Below are 19,685 nucleotides of genomic sequence, written 5' to 3'. Positions count from 1 at the left end.
GCCACCGCCACTAATTGTGTCCTCTTGGAAGCGCTAGCAAGCGAAAAAATAAAACACCATGTGTGTGCCCACAAGTTCGACAGTTCGAGTGCAGCATCGGGGCAAGATCTTCTCTCCTAATCAGCGTTACAGCGCGCAGAGACGCGTTCCATGTTGGGCTGGAACCGACCGCGTGGTCACCGATGTCGAGAAGCGTGAGTAACGAGCATCTGCATTCATTTGCAATCTCCCAGTTCTCTGAGGGGTAGACCTTGGGGGGGGGGGGGGGGGGAGGGGTGAAAGATTCTTCCCATGCAACAATCTAGTCAACCGGACATTGACCAGGGGGGGGGGGGGGGGTTGCTTCTTGGACGAAACAAATCTCAAGAACGTGTGTGCATTGGCAACCACCATTGACGCCATCATTGATACTGGCCATGTCCATGTTCGTGTGTCTCGGTGTGAGTGTGTGTATGTAGCGGCCAGGGATAGCCCGCTGTGCTAAGCAGTTCAAGACATTCGAAGGGCACGAAGAGGTACACACCAAATGGACATTCAATGCTCTAGGCGTCCGACGAGATACATCTGCTAGCTCCATGTGTCTCGTCGTTGTTAAAGCCGTACTACCGAGCATCTATTAAAGCCCGTTCGCCTTTTCCCGAGGGCCCAACCGAAGATGCAACCGATGCTTGGCGAGAGGCATGACTCTGGTCCATGCGACGTGTCGTCATCCGTGCGCGCGCGAGACACGAAAAAGCACATTGGTAATCGGTGAATTCTTATCTACGATTCAACTTCACGGCTTCCCGGCCGGTACCGAAGCTCGGTACCACGACCCGCTCGCCCTCTCTCTCTCTCTATCTCTCTCTCTCTCTTTCAGCACAGCTTGCCGTGCCGGGAGTGTAAACGCCAATTTAACGATGGTGCAGCAAGATGGCGACAACGATGGTGACGACGACCAGATGGAGATGACATTGAACTACTACTACTGCTACGGCTAGGGAGAAAAGGGCTCTCGACGAGCCCGATCCAGAGGGCACCCCGTAGCGTGTCATGAGCTGCGGAAGGAAATCTCCACCGGGGTCTTCTTCACGGTCACAGAGCCCGCAAGGGTATGCACCGTAAATGGAAGCCCCCGATTCCACCCAGAGAGGCTTACGCTTTGTAATGGTCTTAAAGTTGCTATTTTCCACCAGAATCTTTTCCCTTGCAGCAGCATTTTATCCTTCAATTCGCCTGAACCCCTCCAGATGTCCACACCTACCAGGGTAAGATGCAGCAGCCAGGGGTCGTGTTCTATCCTTCGGGATACGTACGTACATTTCGAGTGTCGCAGATCGGAATAATTGCAAAACAATGTACAACACACACACGTCGGCGGTGACTGGGTTTCGCGAGCGGGTGCCAACGCGACTAGATAAACCTAGATCGCTAATGAAGCTTTGGCCGAGTGTGCTACCGTGCAGTAATAGTGCGCGGCATTAATTATGCTGGAGTGCGTGGCGCAAAACAAGGAGCGAACGGATTAAACGGGAGCTTAAACATGCACTAATGCGGGGTCCTTTGGAGCTAATTAAGAATTTGAGGGAATGTGCAGATCATTAATTAGAAGAGAGTGTCGTGATGTAGAATTTGCAACGTTAAACGTGCTAGTGAATCTTGAGGCAATTATACAAAGAACTGGTATAAGATATTACTTATGTCTCAACAAAAGAGGTCTGAGGACACAATCTTAAATCAAGATTCGCATTTTCAGTGTGACGATTTAATACAGTAGCTTTCTAGCGTTAATCTTTTTAAGCACCAGATTTCATGTCCTCAGGAGCTGGAGGAACTCACACCGCCATTCGCTGGATCTTGGGTCGCACGCGACCAGCATTGTTGATGCGCTGTCCTTCGACAGCCATATTTCATCGTTCGTTCAGCAGGACTTTCCCGCAAGGCACCCGTTCCGAATTCATTTGCAGCTTTCCTTAACTTTGCCAAAATTTGCCAACAGCAAATTTTCAACCCCACTAAGAGAGCTCTCCATTCGCTGCCGAGTGCTGCTACTGACACTATCAATCTCATCTCATCTTGTCTTCGGCTACTCCACCGCCAAAGGGAGGACAATGCTTCAGTGGCATGAAAAATTTCGAAAGGAGGAGATCCTCCGGTGCTCTGGTGCCTGCCTCCAGTGCCGTTGGGTTTTTATTATTTTAAGATGAACCACAGCTTAAGATGTGGAAAGATGCTTACGCCATCCGAGCCAAAACGAACCATAAAGCACCGGTTGGCATCATAAAATTTAATGCAAATGGTACGCTGGCTTGGTACACCCCGAGCACGCAGAAAGGAAATTAAGAAGTTGTTTCAGCTAAACTACGACGGCACCGATGACGATGGTGCCAAAGTCAAGCGACGCTGTGGCAAGAGATCCTCCCCTGGTGCTGCTGCAGTTTGGCAGTTTTGCAAACCCCGAGTAGAACGCCGGCCCGGTCGGGCTCGGTCGGTCGGTCCGAAATTGGTCATTAAAGTGTTGTCAAGATGTTGTTTGATTTACAGCGCACGGCTCGGCTCCCTTCCCATTTGCTTATCCTTTTTCGTTCCCCGCCTTGGGCTCGCAAGATGGGGCCACACAGATAATTGATGCGCAGCACCGTGTGGTTCGGGTGTCGTGCTACTGCTTCGAAGGCACGAAACTTGCACAAACAGGAAATCCTGTCAACAATGTGGAAAATGTTGTGGTTTACAAGACGGTTGAGGCGAGGATGCCTTTCGTTCGGTGATATATCAATGGAATCGGCCATGAATAAATTTGCAGTGCGGTCAACCGTAATGTAAATGCGAATGGGTGCAAATGGAGTCTTTTCGGACGTTGATGATTCGGGGCGCTCTCGGCGATGAATAATGGCCGGCAGTGAAATGGTGCAATAATTAAGAATGGTTTCGTTGGATGTGTGACGTGGCTATAAAAGGATGTCCCAGGAGTGAATCGAAGGAAAATCAGGGTGGAAGAATCGAGGAAATGGTTGTAAATGGATTGATCGTTCCTAGAGACATCAGTTGATTTTTGATATTTACAGGGTTTCCGAGTAGAACTAACGATGTGCGAGCCATTTCTGGGCAAAGGCTAGGATGAAGTAAACAACTGCCAGGTAGAACTGGCGATCTGTTGCCCTTTCTGGACTATGGCCAAGTTGAACTAGACACAGGCTAGGTTGAAGTGGACGATGGCCAGGTTGAACTGAAATGTCAAATTTGAAACAATTGCTGAAGCGTTCGCAAACGGTTGGGGTAACGCTTGATTTTAAAAAATATTTAATAAATGACCGGTAAAAACCATAATATTTGTAATAATTTTTTTAAAGGATATTAATTGAAGAGAACGCTTCAATTGCAACGCAGCTCGTATGTAATTATAAAATTATTATTTAATGCGCTTTGAGCTTTAGAATTTGCAATGGCTTGCTTCAAGATATTATATTTATTGAACTCACCTAAATTTAGCGTATATTGCTCAATTACACTGCACAATGCTTGGAAAGCAAAAATAACATTACAAAAAAATATTTTTGAGCATTGAAACATGCTCAAAGAGCTGTTAACAATAATTTTATAATTACATACGAGCTACGTTGCAATTGAAGCGTTCTCTTCAATTAATATCCTTTAAACAAATTTATTACAAATATTATGGTTTTTACCGGTCATTTATTAAATATTTTTTAAAATCAAGCGTTACCCCAACCGTTTGCGAACGCTTCAGCAATCGTTTCAAATTTGACATTTCAGTTCAACCTGGCCATCGTCCACTTCAACCTAGCCTGTGTCTAGTTCAACTTGGCCATAGTCCAGAAAGGGCAACAGATCGCCAGTTCTACCTGGCAGTTGTTTACTTCAACCTAGCCTTTGCCCAGAAATGGCTCGCACATCGTTAGTTCTTCTCGGAAACCCTGTATTACTAGTCTGCAGATCTGCAGCACAGTTAGGTTGTACAGGGCCTTACAGATAAAGCTTAGGCTTAAAGTAGTTAAATCGAGCGCTACTGGTATCAATTCTCATTCAGATCCTTCACCCGTAAGCGGGGTTTGAATATCCAGCAAAGGATTAAATCAAGTCACAAACGATCAATAGTTAAAAAGGGATGGATCAAAGAAGGCTCTTTCTTCGGAAACGTCAGAATATTAGCGTTTATGTTTACTCAAAACATGAACGGGTCGAAATCAAAATTATCCAAAGCATCTGATGTGAGTGAAAACCCCCTTTTTCATTGCATTCAATTTAGTTCCTACTCATCCATTTTGCAGTCCCTTACAGCAGAAAAACTCCAGCGAATCATCAAAAACGTACGCAATGCGTCCAACATTCTCAGCTCCTCCGATGACGACGGATGTCACAAAAAGTTGGACAGCGCTGCTGATAGTTGGTACTCCGACACAGCCCAATTAAAAATATCTCACCGAAAGTTGACGGCACATGAGATTGATAAATTAATGAAAAGCTTTCCGACGAAACCGTCCATCACTACTAGCCCTCCACCAGCGTCCTCCACATCCTCAGACAGTGAACAGCAGCAACAGGTGCAGCAGGAAGCTACCGAACCATCCACTTCGGACGACCCGCTGCTGAATGCTGCTTCTGCAGAATCGGAAATTTCTTTTACCACAGCCCATTCAACGCTCGAACTCCCTGCTGACGTTGAGGACAATTTGGCATATTCCGGTGAATCGTTGCTGTCCTTCAGCGACGACGATCAACCGGCCTACTACGCTCAATCGCGTTCCTCCTTCTCGGTCGGTACCGATACCAACCGGGTACCTTCGGTGACATTATTCCGAACGATTGACCTAACTGCGCCCGGAGTGTACGACGAAAGTTATGGCGAAACTTCACGATCCGACGTCGATAGGCCAATTATGCAAGTTAAAGTGCGTCCCCTGGCAGCGTCACATTCCATCCGCTGCAGCGTGCAGCGCGTACAGCAGCAGCAACAATCTGACGATGAGTTGCCGCTGATTGATTTCCGACAAATTGAGCGTAACACAGAGGCAAGTTGGAGGAAGCATCGGTAAATTGATGGGACGGGTTGAAGAAGGGAAACGGGGGGCCACCAGGGAAACTTTGTTGCAGTAAAGAGTGCAACTTTAAACCGGCAGGTTGTGGTGGACCCCTTTTTCGTTGGGTTGAAAAGTTTCGATATTCAATGACGAATGATGCTAGAGGAGCAAATATGGGTAGTTTTGTTAAATTTTATGTCAAAAAGTTATGAGAAATGTTTTGAAATTAATACATTTGTATTAGATTGAAACCTATTTCTTCTTTTTTAACGGGCTTTTTTCTAGTCTGAGTATCCATTCCAGTCAGCTTGAAAATATATTTCAATGGTTTGTGTTCTATTGTCATTTTGCTGTTTTTTGTAGCATTTTTTTTTATTTTGTGTTGTTTTCAGCAAATTCAGTTTAAATTAAGTTTTCTTATATTTTTTTGTAAATTTTAGTAATTTCCTTGCTTTTTTCTTATTTTTTCTTTGTGTGTTATATACGTTTTAGTATTTTTGTGTGTTTATCCGTACTTTTATTAAGGTTAATCTATTTTCATTTTTCTTATTGACTTATTCTTTTCTTTACAGATTTTATATTGCCCTTATTTTCTTTTTTTTCTGCTTCGTCGTCCAGTTTGAAATCTTTTAGTAGTCCAAAACCTCCACCGATTTAGCTAGAGAGAACAGGCACAGATTGAAGTTAGAGTTCAATCCAGCACAATCCATATCCTTCTCGTCAAACTGAATTCTTTAAGGCATCACTGAGTTTAAGCTCCACGGAGAGTTTTCATTGAATTCTGGCCTTAAATCCATCAATTGATTGAACATCAATTGATGTAAACGTGATGTAGTAAATGTGGTCTAACGCTTACTTTACTATCTCTTACTCCTATAAGCCCAAAAAGCTAGTAATGTCATAATCCAACACCAGAAAACCCAAACGTGATATATTGCGTGATTTCAAACCTCAAATTGTTCTAATGCAATTCACCCAAAAACTGGACCGGGAGCACATCATGCCGACACCAGCAGCAGCATAAGCAATCCCTTCACCGAGTGAAACGACGGTTGATCTTCCCGATTCCGTAACACTCCAACCACAAATGTGGCTGCATCAGACTGTTTGCGCTTTATTTTGCCCCTTTCCGGGCATTGCTCCCACATCACAGATGCGTGAATCGGTACCAGAAGTGCCTGGACGCAGTGTACGCGCGTCACGACCACCGCATAAAATCCGGATCCGCCAACGTGCAGCATCGCAAAAACACATCCATCAGATCATTTTAGTGCGTGCGGTCACGTGATTGAAACCCGTCTTCAGCTGGGTACGTGGGGGATGATACAGACGATCGGCAGTATCTGTGGTCAGGAGACTGTGCTGCCACCGCGAGTTTTGACGAATTTGTTCAGGGAGAGGTGTGAGTACTTCGCTCCCCCAAACAAAAGCCTCCCGGTGTCGGATTGTGTGTCCCGGGGCCACAGCCAGAGCATTTGTTGCACGCTACAATATATGCATTATTATTATAACACTTTACCGAGCGAACCGAGCGGCCACAGGCAGAAGATGGTAATTTAAAAGTCGTCTGTGAGGGAAAGGGATCAGACCGACGGGCTCATCTTGCCGGCCGGGGATGGCGATTATGTAATGGGCAGATGATGTTACCGGCCATTGTTGAGGCTACCGTTACACGGTTGTTTTATTGTTTCCTATGCCGTGCACAGGTTCGACTGGGTATATAGTCGATGATGCGCGAATTGAAGATGTGTACCGAAAGCGGGAATCGTTCCCATTGAAGAAGTCACTCTCGATGAATGTGTGTGAAGGATGTCCGTACATCTCGCAAGCTTGTATTCTATTACGTTGCTGAAGTGAGCGATGGTGGTGGAGAATGGGATGAGTAGTGTTTTGTGAATGGTTATAAAACATGAGCTTCAAAATATGTTTCTTTAGGCTCCTCCGCTGAGGAGTTGTTACTCATGTGTAGAATATCAAACGTATTCAAAGAGGTGCCTTTATGCATGTACAACAATTAATCGATGGAACATCTTTAATGCCAATAAATCCATTTTAAACTCAAGATCTTCTCGATCAGAGACAAAACGAATAATACCCCTCATTAGTACCACCCAAGCTGGAGTTTATTGAAGTAATAAGACATAAGTAATATTTGCTTGTTTTATTTATTTGATTAGAAAACCTCTTGATGATTGTTGAAAAGCAATGGCAATGGTAGCATTCTTCCAGGTTTCAAGGTTTAATTTTGAACCAATCTTCAAGAAAGATAGCACACTTTAAAAAAATCCTATTTCTTTATTCTAATAGAAAAGGCTGACCATGTTGCTGTAAATATCTTCTTCTTCTTCTTCTTTCTCTTCTTTCTTGGCCTAACGGCCTCTAAGTTCATGCCTGCCATTTCTGGCTAGCTAGACTTATTTTTACCGCATAGTTGGAAAGTCAAGTCCTCACTATTCGGGGAACGGCCTAGATAAGAGTTGAGCCCCGGTCCTGTCATGTGAAGCCCGGCGCCGCTGTGTCATTCACCACCGGGCGCGCCCCTTAAATATTAACTTTTACTGTTCAAATGATTAAGGAACAATGTTATAGAGGCCAGGTAAGCATCAAATCTAAAATCGTAAAACATAAAAGTTTTCAACAAAAAGAAAAACAACTCTCTGTAGACCGGGCGTTCATACGCATGATGTCTCGACTTATGTCGAATCATTTCGCGTTGAACGCTCATCTTCAGCGTATAACTCTGGCTCAGACGAAGGTGTGTGGCTGCGGTGACGGATTTCACGATGTGGATCACCTTCTGTGGTCCTGCGTGGAGTTTGAAACCGCAAGACCCTCCTTGTTGAGCGCAGTCGAGAGCATCGGCAGACGACCGGGTATAGAAATAAGAGAAGTGTTGGCAACTAGGGACCTCGCCTACATGAGGCTCGTCTACCGATTCGCCAGAGACAACGGTCTTATCCTTTGATTCCACATCCCTATTATCCTTCCAATCCACATCCGCCACTCCTTTTGTTATATGTTGTGTTGTCTTTGTGGTAAATGTTTTATGTAGTGCAACGGGTATTGCGTTGACCGGGCTGTATAATTCGAGGGCGATGTCCATACTGCCGTAAAAGGAGGCAGGCTTTTTCGTCTGTAGCAGTGTGCTGCAAGTTAGCCCAGCTTTGATACGGCGGGTCCACCTGTGTTGATGCTGGGCTCGGGAGTGGTCGGCGGGTACAGCCTCGTAAACAGTGGAGTCACTCCAGCTGTTGCGAGATGGAATCCGCCGATCGCTTTTGAGTCCGATGTTGACTTGGTCGATCATAGGCTGTGTCATGGCTGGGCTACTTGGAGAACATTGCACGCAGAAAAATTCATGTTTGTACTGTCCAAATATCTGTGCTTGTTTGTTTCAGTCCAGACGCACATCACACACTTCAATAGTCAACCGGAGCGAACCAACCCCCATCGAAGCCATAGCCACAGCAATAGAACCGGACCAAAAAAAACTTACAACACACACACATACCCTCACAATAGAAATGGACAGCAACCACCCATTTTCCCTGCACAACCGAGCATGCCCGGGATATGGCAAATAACTAGGAGGAAATGCCTAGTTAATTTTGTTAATTGTTTTTTCTGTGTGAATATAATTCACAGTCACCCCATGCGGTGGTGACAATACGGCATCGGACCGTAATACTCAATAAATAAATAAATAAATAAATAAAAAGAAAAACAATAAAAATGAAACTTTTGGAAAAAAGAACTATAAAATTTGATAAAAATGAAAATCTAACAAGAAAAGTCGGCCGATACATAAGCAAAACTAATATAACAACAAACAACATGAACTAAGATAAGTTAAGGAACCAGAATAACACAATAAATATGAACAAAACAAAGCACAAATCTACAGACACGACTGTATTCAAGCAAGAGAGAACAGTTTGATTAAATCTAAAAGAAGTACAATTCAAGACAGATGTTGTCTAAATATCGTAAATGGTGGTCAAAGCTTTAACAGAATATAGAGAACTAGGCGCAAAAAATTTAAACAGTGTTTAATTCAATGTGTGTAATGAGAGTAAACAAGCGGTAAAATAAACAGCTCATTAAGGTGAAAGAATCCGCGCACATCATGAGCCACTTAACAGCAAAACGGCGCACAAAATCTACACCCAAACCCCCCATCGGATTGCTAGTTCCTTTTGCAATTGGGAGCGGTTTGGCTCTACAACTCTACAACAATGTGCAGTAACGATGCCCTTTTCTTCGTGTAACCCGAAGGGTGGACCCCTTTCTTTCCCGAGGGTGGAGTAACACAACCATCCTCTCCCGACTAGAAAGGGCAGGCAGAGAACTTGCGTTCTAAAAATGTAAAAGCTTTTACCACCACCGCAAACAACACACTCAACTCACTGCTCTGCTCTGCTTCCTTTCTGCGACCTTATCATCGCGCGCAAGTTCAGAGAGTTCATATTTGAAATTAATGGTTTTGGTGCCGCTCCTTACCCTGTTCAACATCTTAAGGACACAAAACAATACTCTCCACAGGGGCGGGACGCACCCTCCTATCCCTTCATCTCACAGGGCGGTGTGTATGGTAGCGCACACGTGCAGCAAAAATCGCTTCGCTGAATATGCTCGACTTTTTTCGACGTTCTTTTCATCATAGCAAAAACCCTATCGCCCCCGTTGGGGTGGTTTAGTGGTTTCTGCAAAAAGGAAGAGAAAAGGCGAAGAAAAACAAAAGCTCTCCAAACCGATCATAACCCTCGTCGACTAACAAGCTACGACCCATTTACAGATGACGTTTGGTGATGGCCTTTTCAACGGCTGCTCACGATTTTTCATTTCCCGGGCCCCGTGTGAGACACCACCCTTCCACCGCAAGCTTCCCAACTTCCCTGACTGAAGAACTGGTGAGTACATGTGTGCATTAAGGGGGCGCAAGGCGAGTGCACTGCTCGCGGAAAACAAAAACAACCACAACATAGACCGTCCCTGTGCGCCTACAATCTTGCACGAACCCGTTGTTGTGAGGAAGCTGAGAGGCGGCTGTGGGTGGTCGGTTCCGGGGGCGGAGGAGATTGTTTCTATACATCGGGATTTTTAAAAGCTCGGCAACACATTGGGCAACGCTACACTTGAGATTCTCGAACAGACCTCGCCTCGAGGAGCCTCGATCGACACTTAGCCTTAGGTCTCCTTCAGCGTTTAGTGGCGGGGTTCATCATAAATGGGGTGAAATATGGAATGGGGCACGAAAACGGTTTCCGCCACTAGCTCTTCCCCCACCAGCTCTTCCACAACGTCCCAGGAGAGTAGGCTAATAATCAGAGCAAAATGCAAATAAATTCGAAAATTTCTTCTTTCCCTCACGAGGGACACCCTTCTGGCAGGTCCCGTTTTTCCTCCGTCCAGCATTTTCTTCGGTTCGGGTGGTGTGCATGCAGGAAGTTCGTGATTTTCCCCCTTACATCCCCCCCCCACCCCCCTTCGTGGAGTCATTTTTCTGCGCAACCATCAATGTGGTTTATTTTTATTTCATGCTAAATAAATATCACTGCCAGCGACGGGCAGCGAACAGAACTGCAACGGAAACCACGACGGCGACGGCGACATATCGTAGCAGTTCCTTCCTCTCTCGAGGTCACAGCACACACACACACACTGGAGAAAGACATTCCAGAAGGGGGGAAGATGAAGGCGGTAAAGGATAGTGACCCAGTGGGAAAGCGAGCTGTCAATGAGCCTCGACCGAGCCGAGTAAATGTTCATGGGATGCAAAATTCCATCGTTTTCTTTTTTTGTTTTGCTTCATTCGAGCACGCTGTTTCGATGATTTCGAAAGCCTGATCTGATCCACTTCCCGTCGAGGAGTGGACACGATGTGAAAGTGAACCATGAGCGGGCACGCGCGTGTGTGTGTTTTGCGGGGGGAGGAAACATCGTGGGTCACTGTTCTATACACGACATACCCCACCGGCGAGACGAGCAGCATGGTTCGCTTGTTTGAAATACATTGATTTGAAAGAATTTGCCTGTCACGGTAAATCAACTTGTCGGAAAGATGGGTACGTGATCCTTCCGTAGAGCATTCATAGGTTACAACAATTTCTTTAAAGGAATGATAAGTTTGGCTCATAATTGGTCTACTTATTGGTATTATCAGTACTCTAAAATAAATGCAGGTCTCTTCTCTACGATGTCCTGTCGGAACCGTCTCTCCGTAGGACCAACTATTCAGCTACTGGAAAAACCAAGTAAAGAAGGCTAGTAGTCTTCATGTCATGATCTCTTGAGCTCGTCTAGAGATAAACAAGTACAAGAATCCGCGATGAAAAAGGTTACAAGTTCCATCAAACGAGGCTAGTCTGACATCAGGAGCCACCTAAATAGGATAAGGGCCTCCCAAATAGGAGCCTAAATTGTGATAAAGAATTTTCATAATATCAATGTCACTTCCAAGAACGAAAAACGAGTTTGAATTACTAGCAAGTACAAAAGATGCGTTCTTAAACTAATTGGGTCGCTTTGGAGATGTCCATTCCAGAATTGTAGCATCTTTAAGAAGTCAAACTCTACACAAAGGAGGTGTCAAAAGAACAAATTATTCTCGAGGATCTTTACAAGGATACAATGAGTCTTCAGAGAGTCTCAAGGGAGTATTACAACACCTTGTTATGCATATTGATTGAATGTGCAGACTTATAGAAATTAGTGTTGACTTCTGCGCAAGAACTTAAAAACAGACACTGTGGCTATATAAGCTGAAAGGGACTTCAGAAAAAAAAATCAGGTTCAGGTAAACCAAAAAAGGTTCAGATAAACTGAAGTGACCTTCTGTATTCATTCGGACCATTGCTAGTGAAACAATTATCAGCTCGTGTTCATCTCAGACCTAATAGACAACAGCTTCTGATCATTCATCATGATGACAAGGATCGTAGCATATTCCATGAGATCTACCATTATAAGCGATCTTCTCTCTCTCTCTCTCTCTTCTTGACCTAACGACATCTTAGGTCATTCCTGCCATTACTAGATTTAATGATAACACGTCGATGAATAGCCTGGAGTCGGTCACTGCGGGGAAGAAATTCCGGAAAAAAAACTGAACCTCGATCGTGCCGTGTGAAGACTGGCGACTGGCCAACAGATCCAGTTTATCGTGAAACTATCCTGAGCTTCTTGATATAGCATTACTAGAACGAATGTCTTCTATAGAGATATGTCTAATGAAGGGCTAGGTAAAATTGCTTAGGATTTCAAGGTTTTTTCGCATCTACTACCGCATCAGGAACTCCCATAGATTCTTTACAGAAGCTTCACTGAAGGCAAAGAACTATATGGAACATATAATAATTAGTTGCACAGACAGAAAAAAATTGGAACGCAACAAAGAAATGAAAACTGCAATTTTTCTCCTTATATAAACGACCAGCCACCTTTTTTGTCCATTGACAGATGCCTGACGAGAACTTGGAGAAGTCTAAAACACCATCTATTTAATTTTGTAGCAAAAAACCGTCCAGAAACATATTCCTCCAACGAATTCATCCAATGCTTAGAATGAGAAAGAGCACTTTGAAGTTTTTTTTCTCCCTTGGACACACATCACACATTGACTTCTCGTTGATTCAGCAAATTTACAAAACGAAAGCTTTTCCAAACATTTCCCAACGAGCAGAAAGAAAACATTCATTAGAATCTCTGCGCACGTCTGGTTGCTGCACCAACCCGGTGTGCTGCTTCTTTTTTCGTTTGTAACGCAGTAAAAGGAAAAAAAGGAAAGCGTTTATGCTTTTATGCATGCGTTTTCGTTTGTCTTTTTCTCGTCGCTCAGCCACTAGTTTCATTACCATTGCAGTCGTCAGCAGCGGCGGTAGTTATCTGTTTTTTTTTTTGTTTTGGTTTGTAGTGTTGTCCGTTTCGGTGCAAATATCACTCAACCTATTTTCTTCCAGCCCGCCGAGTCCCGGCAAGATACACGGATGTTGCATTCACCCGGGCGCGTTTTTCGCTCGCTCCTTTCCCTCGTCAAAACTGCACGTGACCGAAGGTTGGCTGGCTGGCTGGCTGGCCCTCCGCGCATATGTGTCAGTGTTTCGTTTCCATCGGGCCCGTCTAATTGAAGTTGATGTGCCGTATGTAAAGCAGTGAACCCGGGGAGACGTTAATTGCTCGGGTTCCCGCTGCCGAACGTTCAGGCTGGCTGGCTGATGGGATGTTGGGGAAATTAAAAATAAATACTCACACACCACCCAGTTGGACCGGTGGGTTGGGGAACGGTTTGGACAGTCAGAAATAAACCCGCTAACCCGCTTTTTCGCCGGGGACCCACTGGTGGTAGACACCGTGACGCGACGGGTTAAGCAAAGTGACGGAACGCATTGCCATTGGACAGTTAGACAGACCGGCCAGACAGATATGCGCGATGCTTCCTCTCGGTGCTGCTGTTCCGCATCTGTCACAATGCGTTACCACCGCGACTTGGATGCCACAGTCTTGCGTTTCTTTTCCGAAAAACAGATATTTCTGAATTTTATTGATGGTAGCGTCTTGTTTGGACGAGAGCGAGACGGGAGAAAATGGCCCTTCCAGAAACGCAAAACTCATCCTTTGGGTTTGTTGACGACTACTCATCCCCGGGGTTTCTTGTTTTTATGTCTGTGACCCCGTTTTTTAAGTTCCCAACAGGAGGGACCGACCACGGCTCAACAGTGCAGGGAAAATGTCGAATGCCAAAGTCAAAAGCAGCAAACGATTTCACGCACGAATGGGGAACGCACGCTGCCACTACTTAGACTGATCGATTTGAAATGGGTACCTCCCAGACAGACGGTTGCTCTGACGGAAAAATGCATTGCAACTGTCAACGGATGAATGGACGGACGGATGCAAAACCACCCCCCGGACGAGTGTAATTTTGGTGACATTGAGAATGAGCAGACTATTTGGAAGATAAAGGTCAAGGGAAAGTGAAAATGTGTGCTAAATGTGCGTATGGCGTTTACTGGTCCAACTGGTGCAAGAGCAATGTGCTCCTTGGAGAGACGCAGAACTAAGAAAGGAATTCGGAAATTTTAAACCAAATATTGTTGATCCCTGTCTTTATTTATCTATGGATGTGTGTAATTTTTTTAACCAAGTCACTGCCTTCAAGTTCTTCGATAAGCTTGCTCAGATGTTAGCTTTGTCATTTTTCTTTTAGCAACAATTCTCTTACAACCTATGTCTAGAATTTCTTGAAGAGTTCTTGGGTATTCTTATTCTTTTCCTTGGCACTAGAACCTCGAAAGGATCGGGCTTAATTTTACCCGAAGCTAGATAATCAGTCCTGCGTACTAGCAGGCGACCTGGATAGGATTTGATCCCCGGTCCTGCCGTGTGAAGATCGTTGCCGCTATCGCTTCGAGCACCGAAACGATGTCCAAAAGCGTTTTTCAAGGATTCTTCGGAAAATCTTATTTAAAACATAGATTTTATCCTGGTTGTCCCACGAATCAGACTTCAGACTTTTTGAGATGATCAAATTCCAAAGCCATGGTTAATTAGAAGTTCTACAATTAAGATGCAATAAAAACGCAGGCTTTACGACTTGCAGAAAACATTGCTCTCAGAATTTTACTGCTTTTACAGATTCCAGATTCCAAGCTTTTTACGTCTCTCAATTTCTGTACTTGTTTAGGAATTTAAAAGCTTCAAAAATCTAATTCCAATATGGCTTTTTATGAGTGATCTTCTTGCCGGCCTTCGCAACTAATCAATTGCACATGCCTAAAAACTACGGAATCGGAAGAACTTTATGATCTCAAGACAGCGGGATGGAAATTCCACGTTACGGGAGTTCCTGAAGCCGCAATACAAAGGCTCAAATAAAAACATTTCATACCTCAACTGGAGATCGGCCCCAAAACAACCTGATCCGATTGTCCGATCGACACAACAAACAGCTGGTTTGCCGCTGTTTGGTCGTTCTCTCGCTCTCGCTTCTTGCCGAAAATCTTAATCAATTCGTTTCACCGGTAGCATGGGAAACCGAAAGCGCTCGAAGTGTTGGTTTAATGCTCCACCCGAAATAGCCACCGTAACAGTAGCATGGTTTGAGTATTCGGAGTTTGATGATCGATAAAAAATGGCCGATCGATTGCTGATTTTTCACAGCAAAATAACTTAAACATTTTCATTAGCTTTAGACGAAGCTCGGTTCGGTGGTGCGCTTTGCTGGATCGTTCTGAAATTGACTCCCGAGCCCGGGTCAACGGACTTACCGAGGCACGGAATGAGATCTAAGGCGAGAAAGATCGAACCACGAGCGATGGGATGAAGAGCTATAAGGAACCATTTGTTAGAACTTGATTAAAAATTGATTGCAAAGCTTTTGTCAGAACAAATAGAGCTGTTTCCTCACTTCACACGATAGTGAAAAGCCCGATAGCGTCACACAAGACACTTTTCCTTACCGATGCTACGAAGGTTACTCCACGAACGTAACCTTTCTCTGCCGGCCCAATAAATCAATTTCCCACACGCCAGATCGTGGCCACGAGTTGAAAAGCAACGATAATCAAACATCATATTTCAATTATCACACCTATAATTTTCTTCTACACTTTCCGTGCAGTCACCTCACCACGGTGACGTGCATCAGTGCAAAAAAGACAAAAGCAAAACGCCAGACGAAAGGCGGTTAAAGTGCAAGCGTGAACAATAATAAAAGCATAATGTTCCGACGCCGCCGTTCGAACGCCCGAGGGACATTTCGCACGGTTTATTATCGCACCTAGGCGCGCTTGAAAACTTGCCGACAAATTGATCACGCCTTCGGGGTGGCTCGCCGTCCGTTCGTACCATTCAGTTCAGGATTATCGATCAATCAGCGAAGCACCATATTTCGCTGGTGGCTGTTGCTTTTTTTTTCGGAAGGTGACGATTGTTAAGCTAAATGACGAGTTGTTAGGGACGATAGTCAGCATACAGTTGAAGGTGGGAAAATAGTCGCTCGTGAGAGGATCTTTTTTAGTACTTGCAGTTTTCAACGCTGGATGATTTTCAATGCCATAAGGATATCGAGAACGCACCTGAAAAAGAACAAAAAGGAAAAAAAGAATGTTAGGTCGATCAATATTGTAGTTAATTATAAATTAAACTCAAAATTATTAAAATATCTTAAGTTTAGTATATTCTGCAATAAATAAATCGAAGTCAAATCATCAAGATGGACGCATCCAAAGCAAATCAAGATGGGCAGATTTTGATAATAAATTAATAAGATTATTGAAATATTGAAGCTTAGATTGGAGATCATCGATAGAATTGGAAGAGGTCCTGAGATCTTCTTGAAGCTTTGATTGGAGACAATCGATAGAATTGGAAGAGGTTCTGGGATAATGCTGTGAACGGATCAAGAGGTCGCCGTTGGTTATTTGCTTTCCAAAACGATATCTTTGATTTGTGAACGAGACTGCCATTGTGAAGGACGGTCAAAATCGAACTGAAATGATGGGCTTTTTTTAAGAAGACTCTCAAGATGTCATAAATTTGATTTGATAACACATGAGTTTGAAGGCTTCTTCTGCTTCTTTGGCACTACAGCTCTTGCCCAGCCATTTCTGGCTTTCTATGACATTTCTTCTGTTCTGGCGTACGAGAGCCAGTCTGAATGGGATTTGGGCCTCGAACCTACCGCCTGAAGATCAGCGTCATTATCGCCTCGGACGCAGGACTGAACGGCTAGTAGGCCAGCGACTCGGCAAAAAGGAATCAATTCCTAGATTGCCTCCACACGCGGAGAATTCTTTAACTGAGGAAACTTGAAAGCTTGAACGCATCACTAAGCAAAAATGATGGCGCAAAGTAAGAAAAATGCCAGCTTAAGCTACAAAATGACAGCATCAAAGCATGGTCTTAAAAGCTAGAATAAAAACAAAAAATACCCCGTAGCCGAAAGAGACAGTCAATAAGGTGCTCCGTCATGGGCTTTGTTAAAAGAATTAATTTTGATGTATTACAAATATCGAACAAAACAAAAAAAGCCATGTCTTTCCCTACATTCCAGCTGCCGTTGTTTTGTTGCAAAATTCTCTACACGGTTTAACCTTGAAACCTTGAGCCACCAGACGGTCGTCTAGAGATAGTGAACTCACCTCTTAAGCGCCGGTGGTTGGCTTAAGCTCGGTGTTAAAAAAGAGATTTAAAGAACACTTCTCCACACTTGGCTCTCCATTTTGGTAGCGCCAGCCTGGGCGAGCTGACCGGCCTTCTTAAAGCTAGCAGAGAAAAAAACGGAGCCGACATCCTAAAAGCCATCTCAAATTCACCTGCCACCGGTCGGTACAACCTGTAATTCGAACCGTTCCACCAACAGTCTCTGGTGTTCCATTAGCCTTCAGACGTTCGTGAACTGGTGTCCGCAGTATTCGATGGATGCTTTATCAATATTTTTTAAGTGCCTGCTGAAACTTTTTTGGTTTGTTTTTAAGTAAAGAAAAGCTTCTAATGGAAATGTGCAATACTGCACAAAACTCATTTCAGAAATAAATGCATCAATGTTCACCTGTACCTTCACTTCATTTCAGTCTCATCATATTAAATTAACCTGCATCAGGCTGTAAATGATCTTACGCTCACTGCTTAGACTCACGTTCACACACACACACACACACACACACACACACACACACACAAGACACAAACCAACAACACAAAACACAAATGGAAGGAACAACAGCACAGAGCGAAAGAGACCGGACGAAAGGAATAATAATCAAACCGAGCAGAAGATTTGCTGCTTTAGCAGTTTGGCGGCTGCTGCTACTGCTGCTCGCGCGAATCGCTTTGGGGCGGTGAAAAATAAAAGTAATGATCTTGCAAGGTCGTTCGCGTAAGAATGGAAACTAAAGCAAGCTGCAAGCAGTTCTGCGTCTTCAAGTGGAGAACAGAAACGAGAACGTTCGAGGAAAACAAATGATGGTACAGGATTATAAAGATGCTGTTGCGTCAGCTTTGAGTAGCTCGAGGAAATATATGAACTCTATTAAAGTGAGCGAGAAAAGCGTGTTTAACAAATTAATTGTTGATGTTTTTTTTAAACCAACTCAAAGCAGAGATCAGCAAGGCAGACACTAAATATCATTCTGAAACTCAGAATAAAATTTGAGCAAATGGAGCCTCTTCAACTGCACGCTATAAACGCTATCCATTCATATACCTCGTTGCTATGCCGATTACGAGGCCGGCTCGGTGGTGGTGCCTAAAACCGAACACTGTGCATTGTTGCGAGGTGTGCAAAGATTTGACCGTACGAAGGGAGCTTTGACCGGAAAGGTGTTGACTGGTGGTGGTCGTAGGTGATGCTGGTTGGGTGTAACGCTGCAACGAACACCACACAGAACTGCAAGCGTACAGTAGTGTTGGCAGCAAGCAAAGAAGTTTGTGTTTACCGATCGTAACACCGATAACTACATCGAAACGGGGCACAGTATTCGGAAGGTGAACGTAACGGTACCCGGTGATACCATACGATAGAACCCTTACGCCGTTCAATGTTTGGTGCATCGGGTCTCGGCCAATGCGCGAGTGCAACCGAAAACGGCAACGTTGCCCTTTCGCTGCACTTGCAGCTACAGGGGGGAGGATATTCAAACGGACCTTACGTCCAGATTTCACACGATTCTTAAGCGAAGGAGCATTAAACTTCAGCATTATTCGTTACTCTGAGCTGAATAATGCTTGGAGCTTTTAAGAACGTTTTGCTATTCTGTCTGCGACAGCTACTAGCATTTTCTCACAAAGGTCAAGCGTTCACCTTAAACGAAGAGGGCTACAAAAAAAGGAAAAAAGTGTGAAAAACTTGAAAATAATAAGATGTTTATTACCATATTAAAACAGAGTTGTACAAAGAATATTCTTCGTAAACAAACGGCTTATATAAGAGGAACAAAATCATTCAAACTTTTTTGAGCTAAAATTATAAATATTTATTTTTCTCATAATTCTATAAAATTAAATAAAAATAGATATCAAATTGTTAAATTTAATTTATAAGAAAAAATTCTTGCACAAAAACATTAAAACTCGAATAAGCACTCGAAAACTCATTTTTCTTCCCTCATACGGACGAAAGACTTCAACAGCCGAAACAGCAACGAACCCGAACTCGTTTGTACGGGAAGCACATGGCGCGGTGTTGTGTCATATTTTTGAAATGAAAAACAGACGCACATACGAAAAAAAGCCATCAACAAGATTGATCTTGTACAGAACAACAAAAAAAAAAATCGGCACAGCACGGTACCGATATTGGGTAAGCGAAGGAATTAAGCGAAACTGTAGCAAAGGCCTTACTCTGCCCTACGCTCCCGGTGTACTGCCAAACACACGCACACCATCACCTCTCGGGGATGGGGATTTATTTGGCCGTACAGCACCAGTTGCCACCGTTAGGTTCGACGCTATCACGATCGAGCTACGGGTTCCAAGAGCAATGAACTGACCTTTTTTTTTGCAACGAAGGGTTTACTGGTCTGCTCTCTGCCCTCACACCTCGGAAGGTCATTAACACACGATCGTGTGGGGTTGTTGCTCGGTGGGTGCAAAAGTTTAACAATTTTACCACCAGATTTAAACACTTTTTATGATCCGTACTGATAGACAAACAGAACAATTTATTTA

The 19,685-nt window shown here is 44.1% G+C and overlaps 2 protein-coding genes across 3 annotated transcripts in view; one reads left to right on the top strand and one right to left on the bottom strand.

Annotated features, from left to right (window-relative positions):
* The window catches only part of LOC118504048, a 219,262-nt gene that overhangs the window by 92,578 nt on the left and 106,999 nt on the right, over positions 1-19,685 (bottom strand). The window lies entirely within an intron of this gene.
* On the top strand, positions 4,119-5,273 carry LOC118504105. Its single transcript, XM_036038192.1, has 2 exons — positions 4,119-4,208; positions 4,269-5,273. Exons 1-2 carry the CDS (start codon positions 4,155-4,157, stop codon positions 5,031-5,033), a joined length of 819 nt encoding a protein of 272 aa, XP_035894085.1. The 5' UTR covers positions 4,119-4,154; the 3' UTR covers positions 5,034-5,273.

The sequence above is a fragment of the Anopheles stephensi genome, chromosome 2 (assembly GCF_013141755.1).
Source record: "Anopheles stephensi strain Indian chromosome 2, UCI_ANSTEP_V1.0, whole genome shotgun sequence".
NCBI lineage: Eukaryota > Metazoa > Arthropoda > Insecta > Diptera > Culicidae > Anopheles > Anopheles stephensi.
This window is presented reverse-complemented; position numbering and strand designations above follow the sequence as displayed.

Bases quoted from the DNA above. Each gene is read 5' to 3' on its own strand.
- LOC118504105 (XM_036038192.1), top strand. From the start codon at position 4,155: ATGTTTACTCAAAACATGAACGGGTCGAAATCAAAATTATCCAAAGCA. The intron at 4,209-4,268 runs GTGAGTGAAAAC...TCCATTTTGCAG, and splicing joins AATTATCCAAAGCATCTGAT to TCCCTTACAGCAGAAAAACT.